Source organism: Ornithorhynchus anatinus, chromosome X1 (assembly GCF_004115215.2).
Source record: "Ornithorhynchus anatinus isolate Pmale09 chromosome X1, mOrnAna1.pri.v4, whole genome shotgun sequence".
Classification (NCBI taxonomy): domain Eukaryota; kingdom Metazoa; phylum Chordata; class Mammalia; order Monotremata; family Ornithorhynchidae; genus Ornithorhynchus; species Ornithorhynchus anatinus.
Window position 1 is genome coordinate 64,500,919 of NC_041749.1, and position 16,763 is coordinate 64,517,681.

General features: G+C 41.4%; 1 protein-coding gene and 1 long non-coding RNA gene across 3 annotated transcripts; both read left to right on the forward strand.

Moving 5' to 3' along the window:
• Nucleotides 1-2: 2 nt before the first annotated feature.
• Nucleotides 3-7,288, forward strand: PSMD6 (proteasome 26S subunit, non-ATPase 6; the record flags this gene model as incomplete). Its single annotated transcript, XM_029051082.2, has 5 exons — nt 3-89; nt 188-296; nt 3,170-3,338; nt 6,119-6,196; nt 6,370-7,288. Coding segments are annotated over 5 exons (540 nt in total), but the record flags the coding sequence as incomplete, so codon positions are not given.
• Nucleotides 7,289-9,589: 2,301 nt separating this feature from the next.
• LOC114806551 lies at nt 9,590-15,671 on the forward strand. Of its 2 annotated transcripts, XR_003754585.1 has the most exons (5): nt 9,590-11,165; nt 11,690-12,004; nt 12,441-12,516; nt 14,822-14,928; nt 15,064-15,671. It is a non-coding gene; the product is annotated as an uncharacterized LOC114806551 (long non-coding RNA). The 2 variants fall into 2 exon arrangements; XR_003754584.1 differs by having other exon boundaries at nt 14,822-15,671.
• The last annotated feature ends 1,092 nt before the right edge of the window (nt 15,672-16,763 follow it).

The following is a 16,763-nucleotide window of genomic DNA, read 5'->3' on the forward strand; positions in this document are numbered from 1 at the left end:
CCTATGAACTTATGGATTACAAAACTTTCGTAACATACACTGTCTATGTCAGTATGATTGCGTTAGAAAGACCTGATCTCAGAGAAAAGGTAAATAACATTACCTGCCTTTATATGATAGTTTTGTTTTTTTATTCCCATCTTAATGATTGGACCCAAGAAATGAGATTTGTCTTGCTGTTTTGCAGGTCATTAAAGGAGCAGAGATTCTGGAGGTTTTGCATAGTCTCCCAACAGTTCGGCAGTATCTCTTTTCACTATATGAATGTCGCTATTCGGCCTTTTTTCAGTCATTAGGTAAGAGTGTAATTGCTGGATTTGACCACCCGCTGTCCTTTTGCCGTCGGTTAGTTCTATGCCCGGGTAACCCAAGATTATGCTTCAGAGCCGAGCTGACTGCAGATCACCTTGGGTTTGTTTGATAACATTTAACTTGATGTAGTTTGGATTGTGTAGCCTGAAGGGAGGCTGTACAGGAAAATGTTTGCCTGTGTCTTTGTGGTTTCATTTGCTAAAGGATATTTGGTGGATCGTCTTAGTCTCCCCCTGACCAGGACTGAGTTAGCCCCAGATTCACTTTTCACCCTGCTGCCAAATTATTTATGCAGTCACAATGGAAAAAAAGAAAAACTTCTTCCCCTTCCCCTTTCCCCCTTCCCCTTTCCCCCTTTCCCTTTCCCCCTTCTCCTTTCCCCCTTCCCCTTTCCCCCTTCCCCCTTCCTGCAAATAGTTTTCAGCTGTCCTAGATCACTCACAAAATCCTCTTTATTACCACCCACATTTACCAGTGTTAGTCATTTTCCCTCCTATTGCCACCTCCTAGAAAACATGCATTTCTGCCTGTAACAGATGCATACACAATTCCCATGAAAAGGAAATAAAATGGTGAAGGGGGCGGTGGGGGTACAACCTGAAAGGAATATTCATTTTAAGCACTGGGCAGGTTAGTCCAAGCTTACTGTCATTATTAATAGGCCGAGTCCATAAGATAATTATTTTAAAATGACACATTAGTAGGAGCATGTTGTTAAGGGAAGAATGATGCAGGGTGGTAGGGCAGTGTGATCATTTTTAGACCAGACCTAAGGATAAGAATTTTAGTGAAGATCAAAATACAATTCACCATGTTAGCGCTTTATAACTCAAGGTTATTTCTGCTCACCTTCATTTATATGCATCATTACTGTAACATATGGAAAAGGCAGGTGGCAGTCATTAGTGTGCTAATAGATTGGTCTGGAGTCATCTGCAGGTCTTCCATTCCTGGGCCTATGCTCTTTCCATTAGACCAGGCTGCTCCCGTTTTTTTTGTTTGTCTGAAATATACGCTATTCCTTATACTTGAAGAAAATGAAACTGATGTCTTCTGAACTAGCCTGGTATCAAAAAAAACCAAAAAAGCACCATGATGCCAGTTCCACCTTAGAAGATGCAGTCCTTATAAATGTCTCCTGGCCCACCCATTCTGGGTGAAGGAGGATATAAGATGTCCTCATTTCCCACCACTCATAAGCCACATATCAATAACCCAGCTCCCTGCTTGGAATCTGGGGCAACAGGGAGGCAGGGTGCTGTAGGTGCTCAAATGCCATTGATTGGATAGTACGAGTTTGGGTCAGGAATCAGCTTTTGAACCATAAAGGAAAATTTTCATTCTTAAATTTTGTTTACCAGTGTCTTAATGTTTCTTTATTTTCACAAATTCATTCACCTGTTGAAATACCCCTACCCATATATATTTCCATCAGTTTCCATCGAACTGGGAAATGGTAAAAGAATAGATACCGGCTTATGCTTTAGTTTTCAGGTGTTTAAACATCTGAAAAATGTGTTCAATTATAGGTTATTAAATTTGGAAGAGACTATTTCTTTACCTCATCTCCGCTATGCTCCCTCCATCCCCCATTATGGGCAGGAAACATGTGCAGAGCACGGGCTTGGGAGTCAGGGGTCATGGGTTCGAATCCCAGCTCTGCCACTTATCAGCTGTGTGACTGTGGGCAAGTCACTTAACTTCTCTGTGCCTCAGTTACCTCATCTGTAAAACGGGGATTAAGACTGTGAGCCTCACGTGGGACAACCTGATTACCCTGTATCTACCCCAGCACTTAGAATGTGCTTTGCACATAGTAAGCACTTAACAAATACCAACATAATTATTATTAGTAGTAGTAGTACAGCGCCTGGCATATATGTAGTAAGCGCTTAAAAATGCCATCATCGTCATGTCTGTCAACTTCATTGTACTCTCCCAAATGCTTAGTCCAGTGCTCTGTACATAGTAAGTGCTCAAATATCATTGATTGTTGAGGAAGATAGCTGGCAGTAAGGACTCCTAATAACTTAGCACATATTTAGCACTTAAAATGTATAGTGGCATTGAGTCCTGGCCCACAATGGCTCACAGTCTTAAAGGGAGAGGGACACAAGTGTTAGAGACAAAAAGTGTCAGAACATGGGTAAACAGAGCAGTTACCCACTGTATGATCTTCTGGCAATTCATATCTCTGGGCAAATGGTCTTTTGTGAAAATCAGCCACCACTTTCCTGACTTTGTAGCTGTTGGAGGATACTTCTCCTGGCCCGCTGCCAATGTTGGGTCAGCTCCAAGTCACATGGTGGAAGCTTCAATCCGTCTAATAATATTTATTGTGGGTTTGTTAGGCACTAATTATGTGCCCAAGCACCTGCTAAGGACAAGGGCAGACACATTGTTTGCAGATGGGTCATGGTCCCTGTCCCATGTGGGACTCACAGTTTAAGAGGGGTGGGGTTGGGAGGGTGCTATTCAATTCCCATTTTACAAATGAGAAAAATCAAAGTTAGAGAACTTGTGACTTTCCCTGGGTTCCACAGCAGGCAAGTGGTGGAGCTGGGATGATTACCTATGCAAAGATGGGGCCATGACCACTAATTCTAGGTGGACGTTTCTTTAGGAATGGCTTGTAAGATTCAAGTGTTCTTTCAGTATGTATTTAGGCCATAGCGTTTTGAATTTAGAGCTTCAAAACCCATATGACCTATGTGGTTAGGGTTACTAACATGCTGGTATTGTTTTATTGAATGCTGTAATTATCACTGGTCCTTTTTCCCTTCAGATATTTGCCTTTTTGGGAATGGTGAGAGTATAAATGGTGATTAAATTTTTTTTTAATTTTAAACCATTACAGCCATTGTTGAACAAGAGATGAAAAAGGACTGGTTATTTGCTCCTCATTACCGATATTATGTCAGAGAAATGAGAATTCATGCATACAGTCAGCTGCTGGAATCATATAGGTCATTAACACTTGGATACATGGCTGAAGCTTTTGGAGTTGGTGTCGAATTCATTGATCAGTAAGTTAAAGTAATAGATTGCTTTATAAAATTCTTAGTTTAAAAAATTGGTCTAAAATAGTTCTCATTGGCTGTTATTCTATTGTTAGTCTCTTGGTTTAAATACAACTAGAAATATGTTTTAAAGCCTTTTTCCCAAATGCATTTTCTTCTCATCTGTGGCACATTTGCTGATAAGCACTACTAGCCAAAGTTCCTTATGTAATTGTCTCAATTCACTGCAGTCCTGTGATGATAGGTAAAATAATTTTTTTCCCCACTTTGACTATACCTTGGATGGTGGCATTGGCCTACAGGGAGACATTATCTTAATTAAAAAACTTCCACAAAAAATTGCAGCTAGAGAAGTGTCTAGAAATAACACTAACTTATTACTTTCTAAAATATTTTCCTAAAATGTAAGAATTTGGCCTAAGATGAAATTGGAGAACACTAATAGTATATAGTAGATCCAGCTTTAACAGGAAGATTTTTCCCTCCTCAACAAAATGTATTTAAAAATATTTTAAAATATGGCCTCCACTTCCTCTCCTCCAATTCTGTCCTTCATCCCCTCCAATCTAGCTTCCTCCCCCTTCATTCTATGGAAAGTGCCCTCTCTAAGGTCACCAATGATCTTACCAAATCCAGTGGCCTCTACTCCATCCTAGTTTTCCTCAGCCTACACCCTCCCTTGACCCCTCAGATGCCTACCACACTGTAGACCATTCTCGTTTGGGAATATTGCCTAACTTTGCCATCATTGACTTGTCTTCTCCTGGTTCTCCTGTTTCTCTGGCTGCTCCTTCTCAATTTCTCCTCTACCTCCCACCCTCTAACTATGGGAATCCCTCAAGACTCTGTCAAGGATGCAGGCAAAAGGTGGAGAATAGAAGACGACCCTGAACTAATTCATTTACTCCCATGGCTTCAACTACCACCTCTAAACAGATGATTACCAAATCTCCCTCACCAGTCCTAACCTCTATCCTGCAGTTTCATATTTCCTTCTGCTTTCAGAACATCTCTACTTGGATATCCCAACAACATCTCAAACTTAACATGTCCAAAACAAGCGTCATCCTCATCTTCCCACCCAAATTTTATCCTTCCCCTGTCTTTGATGATGATGATGTTGGTATTTGTTAAGCGCTTACTATGTGCCGAGCACTGTTCTAAGCTCTGGGGTAGACACAGGGGAATCAGGTTGTCCCACGTGGGGCTCACAGTCTTAATCCCCATTTTACAGATGATGTAACTGAGGCACCGAGAAGTTGTGACTTGCCCACAGTCACACAGCTGACAAGTGGCAGAGCCGGGATTCGAACCCATGACCTCTGACTCCAAAGCCTGGGCTCTTTCCACTGAGCCACGCTTAGACTCTAAACTCCTTGTGGGCAGGGAATATGCTTACCAGCACTATTATACTCTCCCAAGCATTTTGTATAGTGCTGTGCACACAGTAAGTGCTCATTAAATGTCATTGATTTGTTGACAGGGTAGTGCTAAATCATTGTGCACAAAGCAATAATTAAATTTTTAGTCAACACTTTAAAGTTAGTGCTGAAAGAATAATTGTCAAATATGTTCATTGATTTTTCAATCTGTAATTCTCAGATATTTTCCTATGACCACATTATCTTAGCTATGCTCTCTTAAAATGAGGCAAATTGGTTTTAAACTGAGCATCTTCAAATAAATTGTTGGAATAAATGCAGTTTTAATGAGGAATTACTAGTTTATGTATTTTGTTGGTGGCACCAAAATTTCCAGTTTCCACCTGGTTATTTCCAGGTGGAACTTCCCAATTTTTCAAAAAATTGATTTACTTATTTTGGTATTTAAGTATTTTGGCTTACTTATATGCCAGGCACTGTACTAAGTGCTGGGGTAAATACAAATTTATCAGTTTGGACACAGTTCCTGTCCCACACGGGACTCACAGTTTTAATCCTCATTTTACAGATGAGGGAACTGAGGCCCAGGGCAGTGAAGAAATTTTTGCCTAAAGCAACACAGCAGACAAGTGGCAGAGCTGGGATTAGAACCCAGGTCCTTCTCACCCCCAGGCCCATACTCTGCCCACTAGGCTCCACTGCATTTAGTCCAAAACAAAAGTATTCAGTAGGTTAAGGGCTGAGTGGTGGTTGGAGTTGCGTATATTTAAAATGCTATTCTTTCTTCCCAGAAACTCTGAAAAAATATAGCTACAGTCATGCCCCCAGTTCCAAATGACAAGAAGATCTAAAATGCAGATATGTCATGCATTAACTGGTGGCATAGCCAGGATCCAAGAGCCTTTTCCCACATGTCGTCAAGTCACTGCAAGGAGTTTATATCCCTTTTTGCCCTCTACTCTCCTCATGATGTTCCATTCCCATTCTGCCGTATTCTGAGCTAACTTTCTCCCCCTCCAGATTCCTAACTCAGCCCGTGCCTCACCTATCTCTCCCCAATCCCCTTTATTTTGGGGGGAGGTGGGAGATGGATGTGTTAAATCACCTCACCTTTAACTCCTGGTTTGTAGGTAGCATCAGTGAGCAAGTATGCACAGAGAGAGGCAGGGGGCTTTGAAATACATGTAGGCTTCAGTCTTAATGGCAGGAACAGGAACCTAACAAACAAATTTTAGGTCTATGGGAAAGACTGTCCCACATTTTCAAGCAACATATTAAATATGAATCCTGGGGTACAGCTGTATATGTTCATTTTATAAGTCTTTTGTTTCAGCACCATAAATATTCATCCTTTTTCTTCAGAATCACCCTTAGGTTCAAATAACGCTTCTTTTCCCCAACCAGGGAACTGTCAAGATTTATTGCAGCTGGGAGACTACATTGCAAAATAGATAAAGTGAATGAAATAGTAGAAACCAACAGGTACAGTACACTTATGCCTTTATTCTTTTTGTAACTTCTTCCTAAATCAAGTTTCCATTTCTTTTTATGATGAATATTACTGATGAATAGTACTAATAAGGTGATTTTTATTGGGAGAGTTTTGCCATGGAGTCATGTGAATGATTAGTCTTTTTTTTTTTCTTAATTTGTAGACCCGATAGCAAGAACTGGCAGTACCAAGAAACTATCAAGAAAGGAGATCTGCTGCTAAATAGAGTTCAAAAACTTTCCAGAGTAATCAATATGTAATACTTAAAGTCCATAAGGGAGTGCATAATCTTTTAGTTTGAAAAAAAAAAACATTTAGAGGTCATCTATTTGTCCTACCTAGCTTAGAATGCATATGAGGATTTCCTCCAGTGATAAATATGTTCTTGTGATTTTTACAGTTTGCTTCATTATGTGGGCAGTTCAGATACTAAATGCTTCATCCTTGATTTCACAGTAGATTTTTGTTGAATGTGTAATTTGAGAAAAATCATGCATTTTAAAAGATCTATGTTGTCTTTGTTACTACATTGTGCTCCAGTGTGTATAGAAAATCTGAAAGTTGGCAGGTATTTAAACTGAGAAAAATTTTGATAGAACTCTTTCTCAAAAAAAGTACTTAGACTTTAGCGTATAACAAAAATGCCAAAATTCCATAAATCCCAGCCCATCTGGCAAAATAAAACATGAAACTGAAACAGTGGCTGAAGATAGCATTGCAGGTAGTATGGATACTATTGCCTATTTGAGATTAATTGTCATCCTTGCATTTTGGGGGTATAATCTGGCTATGAAAATTGGGTAAGTATAAATTATAGTGATCTGCCTTCACTCCCTGGCTCCTCAGCTTCATAGTCACAAGGGGCATTCTTACATAGAATGGAGAGTTTAGGTCCTTTGGAGCCTAGCAGTGCAATTTTTGTAAAAGTCACAAAAAGCACAACACTCAATGTAACTTGCCCCTGATAAATTAGAGTGGAGGCTACAGAAACTTTCCTTTAAAAAAAAAAATAAACCAACTGCTGAACATTCTGTTATCTCCATTATTTTAGAAATAAATATTTATTCTGGATGGTTTTATTATTGATGAAATATATTTTTCTCTTCAGTAGTTTTCCAGCCTGCTGCCATTTTGTGCATTGGAAATTGACCTAAATGAAGGGTTATCACTATCTGCTGCTTGTTTGATATTTCAGTGTTGTTTTGTCCCTAGAGGAGGGGTACTGTTAAATTAATTCTGGGCCCAAATGGTTTATTTTACATATAATTTGCTATTCACAAATAGAATGATGTTAGTTAAAAGCTTTTGTCACAGAATGAAAGTAATAAGATTGTCTCATAAAGCTCCTGTGTCATATTTTGTGAGTGCTGTATGAGATGGAGCAGAGGTTGGGTACCTATGCTCCTTTGAGTGTATTCCAAGATAGTTTTCTATTATTTGTGTATGAAATTCCCACTGTTCAGTTTTGTGAGGCTTTTGTGGCAGAACATGGTTAATATTTGCTAAGGTTTCATAAGATTTCCTTTATGATCAAAGTTTTGATTTTGCTAATGACTGAAATTTTACTCAGAACCTCTTTTTGATTTGATCTTGAAAGCCCTTTGGGATCAGTGGCCCTATCATGGACACTATAATTCTTCTCAACAGCTCCTTGTGGTCAGGAAGCATGTCTAGCGACTCTGTTTTATTGTATCTCTCTCAAGCATGTCGTGCAGTGCTCGGCACAAAATAAGCGCTCAATAAATGCGATTGATTGGTGTAGTTTGGTTCTTTGCGCACTGAGGACACGCAATGAGTAATGGTCAACTGCTTCCTGGAAAACATTTTTAAAGAGAACTTGACATTGTCACTGATAAAGCCCAGTACTCGTTGGATTGCCCTGTTTTGCACTTAAGCAGTGTGCAAGAAACACATTTTCTTTGTATTATCAGATAGCAAAATTCTGCAATTTGGTGGGTGGTTGGGAGTGGCTAAATTTGTAAGCTATCTAAAGAAGGACATGATGCTTTGAATACTGAAACACAAGAAGCTACAGCATTCAAGTATAAAAATTAAAAAGTGGCAGAATCAATTCCTCCAAACTGAACACTGTCACAACTAAACATGGCAATTTAGGGGTGTGGTTGGGGCGGGGAGGGTGACTGCAGTTCCAGAAATCCCACAGAAATTTTCCTATCCTATCAAATCCTATCTCCATCTTCCTTCTTGATGGGCATCTGTCACTTCGTCACAAAAAATTTCAAGATGCAAATAACTCCCTTTAGTGTGTGTGTGTGGGGGGGTGGTGATGACGACGACACACACTTGTTATATATCTTTGTAGTCATTGAGGTCTATTTAGTCTATTTTCAGTTTTTTCCGACAGCTGAAATCTTAACTCACTGTTCTGTATCAAAAGAGAAGTCCTAATTTTCAGCCTAATACAGAGGATGGGATAGTCCTAATTTGTTTTTAGAGTACTTGCTGACTTTGAATCATAGGAAGTTTTGGTTAATAATGAAAATAAAAGTCGTGACAGTACTTACTAAGTGCTTACTGTGTGCAGAGCACTAAACTAAGTGCTGGGAGAAAATACCCAGGTGGGAATTAGGCATGGACTCTCTTGGGGGGCTCACAATCTAATAATAATGTTGGTATTTAAGTGCTTACTATGTGCCAAGCACTCTTCTAAGCACTGGGATAGATTCAAGGTTATCAGGTTGTACCATGTGGGGCTCAGAGTAAGGTAATTGAGGCACAGAGCAGTGACTTGGCCAAAGCCACACAGTGACAAGTAGCGGAGCAGGGATTAGAACCCATGACCTCTGACTGCCAAGCCTGTGTTTTTTCCATTAAGCCACACTGCTTCTCTAAGAAAATACTCCAGTCACTGAAAGCAATGTGTGGTGGGGCAGGGAGCACCACCTCGGGCAGGACATTTAAGGATGAAGAGACCCAAACTAATGACTTTCTGGCCTGTTGAATCTTTGAAACCATTCCTCACCAAGCCTTTTTGCTTCCATGCTCAAAATGGTAGTCACTTATGGTTCCCACAGGTATTTCATTGAGTTTGGAATGTTCAGCCCTTCCATATATTTTCTTATTAGTAATATTATTAATAATGTTGGTATTTAAGTCGAGCACTGATCTAAGTGATGGGGTAGATTCAGGGTAATCAGGTTGTCTCACGTGGGGCTCACAAAATAATGATGGTATTTAAGTGCTTACTATGTGCCAAGCACTGTTCTAAAGCACTGGGGGGAGATGCAAGGTAATCAGGTTGTCCCACATGGGGCTCAGTTCTAATCCCCATTTTCCAGATGAGATACCTGAGGCTCAGAGGAATTAAGTGACTTACCCAAAGTCACACAGCTGATAAGTGGCAGAGTTGGAATTAGAACCCACTACCTCTGATTACCAAGCCCGGTCTCTTGCCACTAAGCCACTCTGCTTTTCAGTACTGTTTCTACAGTATGTATCAACTGAAGTTTTTTAGGAGCAAAACACTATCCACTTTACCTAGTTGGTCACACCCCTGAAGTAATGGAACCAGATGGACCTCAACCATCTTTTATTTCTAATTCTTAGGTGCTTTTTATGCAACAATTTTTTTGATGTCCCCAACTCAAAACCTCCATTCTAGGGAATGCCTTCAAAGATGAGGAAACATATCCCTTCTTCTTACGGTACCTAATTTTTCATTCTTAAAGTACTGGTAACAAACACTGTAATATGCATAGCAATAGGGTGCTGATGTTAATTCATTCTTTTTCCATTTGTGGCTTGCTGATGGTGAGAAAATACTCCTTGGTATCATGAACACCTTTTAAAGTATTTCATGCAAAAGGAAATATTTCCAGGTTAAAAACAAAAGTGAGCAATAGGCACATAGACATAAATGAGTGTGAAAAGTGGGTAACAGGATGACACAGCTAAGAAGGTGGGGATTAATTGAGGACTTTGAAGGTGGACAGATGTGGATTTGCATAGGGAAGGAATTCTGTTTTTTTGTTGGAATGTGAGAATGGGTAGCTCTCAGAGGAATTTTTTTGAGGCGAATGAGAAGTTCTGAATTAATGTCACTTGAACTGAGCAGATCTGTGTAGGATAGGTTGAATAAAGGAGAGATTTGAGGGACTCTGCTGCAGACAAGAATTTGAATCAAGGTAGTGGTCAAAGAGCGGAGAGGAGGGGACGGGTCTGGGGAATGCTGCCGAGGATTTAGAGATGCCTGAATGTGCAAGAGTACAGCTTCTTGTTCTCAGCTACAAACATAAAACAGTTTTTACCGCTCCCCCACCCCAGGCAGGTGGAAGCTTTGCAGGCCTAAAATACCAGCAAGTCCAAGAGGGATATGGGTGACGAGAAAAAGGTTAGGGATGTGGAGGAGAAAAGTTAAGGATGTTCAATGGCTGAGGAGGAATGGACATCATGTGGTTCCTTCAGTCATTCTGGTGCCACTGTCAGAGACAACACCTAGCTGGGTGGACTTTTGGTGTGATTCTGGAATGACATTATGGTTCTTATGTTCTTCTTTTTAGCCTGTCTACTCTCCTGCTGCACCTGACCTGCTATTCTTTATGGGCTTTTCTGTTCTCATTTGAGTGAGCTCTTCATTTTTTAATGGATAACTTTGTCCTGCTGGAGGCCTCTTTTTTTTTTTTTTTTTTACCCTGCTAACCACACTAGATTTCTTCTGTGGCAAACATTTTTCCTGGCTCTCAAATATAATGGTTTTAAACAGCCTTCAGCATTGTCATCGACTCAGTTCAGCTTTTCCCCAAGCTTGGTGCTGTCATAGCGCTATCTAAACATGTAATGGCCTTTTGTTGTTGGGTTTTGGTTTTTTTTTTGGCCTTCCCTTCAGCAAGAATGTTCTTGAATTACATCGAGATCACAATTGTGGAGTGTCTCCCCCCATTTGAATGAACTTTTCAAGTTAATCCAGGACATGGAGAAGATGGAGCTCTGCAGGGAGAGGTGAGCGGAAGGTGACAATCGGTTCATTTCAGATCCCTGCTTCACTACCCAGGACTAGCTAATAGAGCTTGGGAGTCCGGTCAGTCAACTCCACTGGGTCTGGGACAATGAAGGTTTCCGTGAACGGATTCACCTGAAGACCTCGAAAATCAACAAGAGCAGTTGATGGGAGGAGAGCTGGAAGGACCACTCAGAAGTCAGGGGCTGGCCATCAGGGGCAGCATTCTCTGCTTCCCTCCTGCATTGCTGGAAATGGAGATCATAAATCAATATGATGTCCTGACCTCCCAGGAATAAAAGACAGGAGAGGGAAAAATGAAGACCAAAGGTTATGGGAATGAAGCTGGCAACCCATAGGAAGAAGAGAGAGAGGTCTGACTAGTGATTATAATCTTCCTCTAGACTGTGGGCAGGGAATATGTCTGTTATATTGTTATGTTGTACTCTCCCAAGCTCTTAATACAGTGCCCTGTGCACAGTAAGAACTCATTAAATATGATTGATGACCTCTATCTTGCATACAGATGAATCATCAACCTGCCGGCCAGAAACCAAAGCGCTTGTCAAGAGCCTGGATCAAAATGGTCATGGAGAGATTGGACCGGCTCATCAGGTCCAACAGCTAGTACTCAATGCTGCTTCTACATGTGGCAACAAATGATACTGTCTGAGCCCACTCACAGTGTAATGTGAATTCAGGACGCCCACACACTCGGAGTCAGTCTCTTTTCAACCGGAACCCATCCCATAAAGAAAAAGAAGCATATTTTGGGGATCAGAGTGGTTCACCTGAGAGAGCTTTACACTCTTGGACAGAGATAGATTTACGAAGCCCAAAGGTAAGTGAAATTCTAATGTGGGTGACAAGGTAACTAGAAGGAAAACAAGGGAAAATCCATGGCCATTTTTTTTTCTTCTTTATGGTATTTGCTAAGCACTTACTATGTGCCAGGCACTGTATTAAGCACTGGGGTAGATACAAGTTAATTAGGTTGGACACAGTCCCTGTCCCACATAGGGCTTGCAGTCTTAATCCCCATTTTCCTCATCCCTCCCATTTGGACTGTGAACCAGATGAGGGACAGGGCCTGTGTCTGACCTGATTATCTTGTACCTACCCTAGCGCTTACCATCGTCACCATCACTATTATCACATATTTGTAGAGCCTAAGGATCACAAGAAAAGACTCCCTCACAGTAAATTATCAGTGTTCCATAAATTGAGTCATTCAAAGCATTATCTTTTTTTTTTCTTTTCCTTTTGCAATTGGCTAGAGATCCAGAGATGATGAAAGAGGTCAGTCAACCAGGGAACTTGGAACAGTCCCCAGGCACACCAGGAAAGGAGCAGGTAGGTGGGGGTTGGTGGGGAGGGGAAGAGATCATTTGTTTTTTTCAGACATGGAAGCCTCAACAGAGAGTTTAGGAAAGAGATTGCTTGGGGCCAACTGCCTAATTCCCAGCATGCTCATCAGAGCAATGGGATAATGAGGAAGCACAGAAAAGATAAAGAATAAGGGTGAGCTCCCTGAGGGTAGAGACCATTTCTACTAAATCTATCAAACCCTACTAAGTACCTAGTTCAGTACTCTGCTCACAGTAGGTACTCAGTGGCTTGGTATCTATCAGGCGTTCTATAGGGATCGGTCCTTGGACTGTGCTATAGACAATCGGTGGTATTTATTGAGTGCTTACTTTGTGCAGAGCAATGTGCTAAGCGCTTGGGAAAGTACAATACAATAGAGTTAGCAGATGCATTCCCTGCCTACAATGAGCTTTCAGTCAGAGAAGCAGCATAGCCTAGTGGGTAGACCATGGGCCTGGGAGTCAGAAGGACCTGAGTTCTAATTCTGACTCCTCCACTTGTCTGCTTTGTGACCTTGGGCAAGTCATTTCACATCTCTGTGCCTCCATTCCCTCATTTGTGAAATGGGCATTAAGACTGTGAGTCCCACATGGGACATGGATTGCATCCAACCTGATTAACTTGTATCTACCCCAGCGCTTAGTACAGTGTCTGGCATATAGTAAGTGCTTAACAAATACCATAAAAAATAGAGGGCAACAGACATTAATGTAAGTAATTTATAATATATAATTTAAAGATATTTACCCAAGGGCTGTGGGGACTATCTTTATGGTATGGACAAAGGCAGCAAGAGCTTTCTCACCAGATTGCAGTTGTTCCCAGTTTGGGTGGGTTGCTAGAGACTAATTGGAAAAATGGTCCTAAAGCAGGATGTAATAAAATAGGGACAAGCTTAAGGTAGTGCACAGGGAACTGGAGGGCTAACGCAGAATGGAGGAAGCCTGTCTAGACAAAAAAACCAAAATAAAACAAACTCAAAAAATCCAGCAGGAAAAGACCTGAAGTTCAGCGTTGTTAAGAAGCTAAGAGTATTCACAGTCTAATATTTGAGACTGGTTAGAATCTGAGCAATGCCATTACTGGCTCGACCAATAGTCCATTCAACCCAGTAAATTGTCTCTGACAATAGCAACGGAATGCTTGGAGGAGCTGTGGGTTGCCTGCCCTCCTTGACAAGCATTCTACTCTTTATCAATCGATCAATCAATTGTATTTATTGAGCACTTATTCTGTGCAGGCCACTGTACTAAGTACTTGGGAGAGAAAAATACAGTAGAGTTTGCCGACATGTTCCCTGATCACAACGGGCTTACAGTCTAGAGGCAGGGAGATAGACATTAATATAAATAAATGAATTACAGATATGTACATAAGTGCAGTGGAGCTGGGAGGTGGGAAGAACAAAGGGAGCAAGTCAGGATGACACGGAAGGGAGCGGGAGAAGAGGAAAAGAGGGGCTTAGTCTGGGAAGGCCTCTTGGAGGAGATGTGCCTTCAGTAAGGCTTTCAAGTGTGGAGGGGGAGAGTAATTGTCTGTCAGATTTGAGAAGTTCCCTGTTCACAATGAGCTGTCCTCTGTCCTCCCCTGGTTCTCCTATTATCTCTCTGGCTGTTAATTCTCACTCTCCTTGGGCTCTTCCTCTGCCTTCCACCCCCTAACTGTGGGGGTCCCTCAAGGGTCAGTTTCTAGGTCCCCTTCTATTCTCCATCTACATCCACTCCCTTGGAACTCATTTGCTCCCATGGCTTCAACTACCACCTGTATGTGGATGATATCCAAATATAATTATAATAAATGGTATTTGTTAAGTGGTCACGATGTGCCAGGCACTGTAATAAGTGCTGGGATAGACACAAGATAATTGGGTTGGACACAGTCCCTGTCTCACATGGGGCTCAAGCCTCAGTTACCGCATCTGTAAAATGGGGATTAAGACTGTGAGCCCCACGTGGGACAACCTGATTCCCTTGTGTCTACCCCAGAGCTTAGAACAGTGCTCGGCACATAGTAAGCGCTTAACAAATACCAACATTATTATTAATCCCCATTTTCTCAGATGAAGTAACCGAGGCACAGATAAGTTAAGTGACTTGCCCAAATTCACACAGCAGGCAAGTGGCAGAGCCAGGATTAGATCCCAGGTCCTAAGGGTTTTTTAAACAGAAGACGCAAACATGGGTGGTGTTCACATCCACCGAGCACCAAAGAGGAGGAAATGGGTTTAAATAAATGCAGGAGCTATTTTAGTTGGACATAAGGATTTGACTGTTTGTCCTTATGATTAAAGACAGGAATGAGCTACTAGGTGAAGGTATGTGGCATCTTCATCCCTGGAGATTGTGGAGAACCCTCAGTCCCAGATTGACTAATTGTTCACCTGCCTCTAGAGAAGGGGTAAGCAAACAATCTTTCAAGGTTTCTTTCCACTGCTGTGATTTTACACTGATTAGCAGATACCTGTTATATATTCCTCCTAACATTCCTGATCCAAATTGCAATCTGTTCCTTGCCTGCTTTTTTTCTTTGCAGTGTGGTGCAAAGCTATTTTTATTTTCCATTAATTCAGTAGGAATAGCAGATCAGGTGAAAATTGACTTGTGGTATCTACTATTGAGGATCTACAGGCTGTTTAGTGGACATCTCCCAAGTTTCTGTAAGTCTTCAATTGTTTTCAAACCATCCGTTTACTTAGATTCCTCTATTCTGAAACATTTTTAGGAGGATCTTGTCTTTTTTTTCTTTACCAGTGACTTTAGCCTGTAATACTTTCCACAAAATCTGTAGCAAAGGGTTGTTGCTGGGTTGTCTGAATATAGCAGGGATAAAGGAAATTTCTGGTTGAAGATATCAGGGTAAGCCTTACATTAGGCGTGCCAATCCAATGTTAAAGGAGACAATGGGTACACCATTGGAGGCACATGCAACTCATTGTTGTGGGCAGGGAATATGTCTACCAACTCTCTTGTACTGTACTCTCCCAAGCACTTAGTACAGTGCTCTCCACAAAGCACCCAATAAATATTATTGAGTGATGAAATTGTCTCCAAATCTATCTTGGGAACCCTGATGTCAGAATTTAAACATGATTTTTGCTTTTCCATCACTTGGCCCTTTCCTCTTATAATAATAATAATGATGTTGGTATTTGTTAAGCGCTTACTATGTTCATTCATTCATTCAATAGTATTTATTGAGCGCTTACTATGTGCAGAGCACTGTACTAAGCACTTGGAATGTACAAATCGGTAACAGATAGAGACAGTCCCTGCCCTTTGATGGGCTTACAGTCTAATCGGGGGAGACGGACAGACAAGAACAATAGCAATAAATAGAATCAAGAGCAGAGCACTGATCTAAGTACTGGGGTAGATACAGGGTAATCAGGTTGTCCCATGTGAGGCTCACAGTCTTCATCCCCATTTTGCAGATGAGGTAACTGAGGCACAGAGAAGTTAAGTGACTTGGCCACAGTCACACAGCTGACAAGTGGCAGAGCTGGGATTTGAACCCATGACTTCTTACTCCCAAGCCCGGGCTCATTCCACTGAGCCATGCTGCTTCTGTATGCCACTGCCACCCTGAAACCAATGAGGAGGGAAGGGGGAGAAAAGAAAAGCCAGTAACTGTAAAAAAGGTTTGAAGCAACCACTGTTAGTGTTTTTGACCTGCACCTGACCACCCTGCATTGACAAGGCCCTAACATTAAGTAACATTAACATTAGAGAAGCAGCGTGGCTCAGTGGAAAGAGCACGGGTTTAGGAGTCAGAGATCATGGGTTCTAATCCCGGCTCCGCCGTTGTCAGCTGTGTGACTTTGGGCAAGTCACTTAATTTCTCTGTGCCTCAGTTACCTCATCTGGAAAAATGGGGATTAAGACTGTGAGCCCCGCATGGGACCTGATTACCCTTTATCTGCCCCAGCGCTTAGAACAGTGCTCGGCACATATTAAGCGCTTAACAAATACCAACATTATTATTAAGTCTTCCTAATATTAGCTGGCTTGGGTGTGGGAATCAGATCATAAGTGCTAAGTTGCTTGTGGATCTGGGGATGTTTTCAAGCTCACTTGTTGGTGGGGTATTGACTCAGACCGTGCACCTTAGTATTAAGAATGACTGGTATTTAAGTGCCATGTGCAGAGTACCTTGAGGGTGGGGATAATGTCAGCTATCGTGCTCACCCCAGGGTGTAGTACAATTCTCAGTTCACAGTAGACACAAATACTTTG